Source organism: Phytophthora infestans, genomic scaffold (genome assembly GCF_000142945.1).
Source record: "Phytophthora infestans T30-4 supercont1.83 genomic scaffold, whole genome shotgun sequence".
NCBI lineage: Eukaryota > Oomycota > Peronosporomycetes > Peronosporales > Peronosporaceae > Phytophthora > Phytophthora infestans.
Genome location: NW_003303676.1, coordinates 34901 through 37944, shown reverse-complemented (window position 1 = coordinate 37944; position 3044 = coordinate 34901). Strand labels below are relative to the sequence as shown.

Sequence of the window (3044 nt, the reverse complement as noted above, 5' to 3'; positions counted from 1 at the left end):
CGACAGCTCGTGCAAAGAGCAATCCCACGACGTGCAAAATCTCATGAGCTTGAATACGCTTGAATTTCCTCAACTTGGCTTCGATATCTTCTAAGTTGGGCAAACTCACGCGAGGATCCTCAGCTTGGCGAGCAAGCATCTTTGGTCGACGAGATAATGCCACAGCACCAATATTCTGCTCTCGGTAGCGATTCGTCTCATCAGCAATTCGAATCCATAGCTCCTTCGGTAAAAAGTAGAAGAACATGGCCAATGGAGAGTGCGTATGCGACCGCAGACCGTGTGGGTCCGCACGGTCCATCGTAATAGTCCGTTGCAGCGTCCATCCGGAGATTCCCCGTAGTAAACACACAATCCGGAATAAGTACAATTGCACCACACACTAATCTGTATCATACGGCTTACCACTTTCCGCTTCGGCATAAGTAATCCATCCATTCTCCGCGATGTCTCGCAAATCACCACTAGTCAGGTCAAAAAGTCCCTCCTCGGGGATGTCATCATTCAAAGACACGTCTTCTATATCTTCTACACCTTCTACTTCAAGGATTACTTCGTTGTCGTTCATCACGTCTTCGTTATCCGCGTCTGAATCGGAGTCGCTGGCATCTTGACCAGCCACCACGTTCACATCATCACCATCTGTCGGGCCGAACAATCGCTCTTTTCAGAGACCCTCCATGAAGTTGTCGCTATCAAACACATCAAAATCTACACGATAATCCGCAGGGTCGTCACTCTCGCTCTTTGCTTCATCAGCTTCCGTTGATTTCTCTCGCGGGTTCCATTCTGTATCAGAGCCTTCATTTCTCCTTTCTTGTTCTGTATCCCCCGGGACTGTAAACTCCGTATTCCCATGTTCTGTATTATCCAGATCGTGGACCTGCAAGGCTTCATCTTGTTCTGTACCATCCGTTATAGCCAGTTGAGCTTGAACTTCAGTCGATGGCTGTAGTCCTGCCGGATTCACCTCCGGCGTCAACGGAGCGGTCGCTAGAGGTTGAACACGTGCACTGACTTGAGGAGCACTTACTTCTGGAGTTTGGGCGGATTCAGTCGCCGTTACGGAAGGTGGTGGCGCGGACGTGGTGAGCGGTGGATGGCCATGGGGAGGTTCCTCCCCAACAGCTTCGTACGATGCTTGCTTGCCAATCGGACGATGTGCAGGGCCAACACGCACGCTTGGGAGTGGATGCTGGAGACGACCGGATGCACGTCCAAATGCCATGAGTTCAGCTTCGCCTGATAAACACACCATTGTAAGTATTGAGCATTATTAGGTCAGTTAGCATTGCAACGTACCCTAAAAAACGTCAATGCCGCGTCTCAATTCATCAAGACGTCCCGTGATTCCTGGCTTCACGTAGCGGTGATGCTTGGCCATGCGCGTGGGTTTGCGGGGCTTCCATCCGTCCTTGCATAACTCCCGCCACAGCTGCTTGAATGTCTTATCTCCGGGGCCGGTCATTGTTCAGAGATGATTTTCGAATGGGAGGGACTGATTGCCACGCGGCAGTTCTGGGCTTTCACTCTAATTTTCAAGCCTGTTCTGATTTTATATTGGTCTTTCTACTCACACAGAAGCATCCCCGTCAATCTACCCTTCACCAATCCAACGGGAAGGATCTGCTGATTACCACGTATACAAATTCTCATATGCGGACTTGGGGGCAGCAGCCAACTTTGCTGGGTACTAAATCCTGTTTAACAGCTTATTCTGTAGGATACAGAATACCGGGCTAGAAGGGTTAAGAGCGCTAAACCTTCGTGATGGGTCTGCAGGTTGTGCGCACCACGGGACTTAGCCCAGCGAGACGTGGTTCTCTCAAATTGGTGAAGGGCAGTGATGGGCTGCTGGTAGTACACTCGGTGTACGGGGATACGGTACCCCTTGAACGTTTGATGAGTTCTGGGGCGTTGATACGCCGCCGAAACGCCGCTTGACATAGCGACACCCGACTGCACTCTATGTCAGAGTGCTGGTCTTTGGTGGACTAGCCTTTGGTTCGGTGAAGGAAGTACCAATGGTCCGCAACGGACCTGAACGTTTGGGTTCGATGAACTTGCGCACCGTGGTGTCGCTCGCAGTTCTCGCCATGAAGAACATGGCTGTGTCGAACATAAAGCACAGCCCGGACTTTGGTGAGGCAAAGCTGAGAAGAGCCTACTATGGCGGAGCATTGGTGAGTCATGCTCCCACCTCCGCCATGACTGGGGCGTCTGATACAGACCGCCAGGACGCAGAAGCGTCACGGAGCTGTCGACGCGCCGATAGCGCTGCGTACAGTAAGACCATGCCCCGCTGCGGCAATGCCACGGGCATGGGTCTTTTGCCTGGCGTGTGACGTACTACACCAGCAGCGTGCAACGCCGAAGGTCGTCGCGCCGTACGGGCGTCGACAGTGGTTATGCCTTTAAGCGCTAACCAGGTGGGTAACTTAGGACCACACGGTCGCCCAGACCTTACCCGAAGAGGGAGGCGCTGAATGCGCTTCCTGCGTGGCTAACACGGACCCACACACGGTCGCCCAGATCTTATGTGACGGGGCCACACATCACCTTGCGCTAGAGGAAGTTAGCTTCCAAGAGTATACAAACTCTTAGTGAACGGCAGTTCACAGATCCCCTCTTTATCAAAAGAGAGCGAAGTGACCTATTTAAGGTAGAATGTAAACTGAGTATATTTATAGCTTGGGTTTAATACAAACTATAAGTCACCTATAGAAATGCAATGCCATCAACCAATGGTTGGCTTTGGACGACCTTGGTATTTTGTACAAAATATCCCGAAGTATGACGTGTCACACTTCATGTAGCCAGGGTACCCTTAGAGCTACGTACCCCGTTACACCTTAACTGAAGATGAAGGCGCTGAATGAGCTATCTGTGTAGATAACACAGTACCACATGCAGTCGCCCAGACTATAACTGAAGAGGAAAGCATTCACCATGCTTCCTGCGTAAGTAGCACAGTACCGCACGCAGTCGCCCAGAAAATAACTGAAGAGGAAAGCATTCACCATGCTTCCTGTGTGGGTAACACA

At 51.2% G+C, this 3044-nt stretch overlaps 1 protein-coding gene across 1 annotated transcript; it reads right to left on the bottom strand.

Annotated features, from left to right (window-relative positions):
• Positions 1–667: 667 nt before the first annotated feature.
• On the bottom strand, positions 668–1468 carry PITG_19173 (uncharacterized protein; the record flags this gene model as incomplete). The annotated part of the gene is made up of 2 exons (XM_002997170.1): positions 668–1242; positions 1342–1468. The coding sequence occupies 2 exons, from the start codon at positions 1466–1468 to the stop codon at positions 668–670; spliced, it is 702 nt and encodes a 233-aa protein (XP_002997216.1).
• Between the last annotated feature and the right edge of the window lie 1576 nt (positions 1469–3044).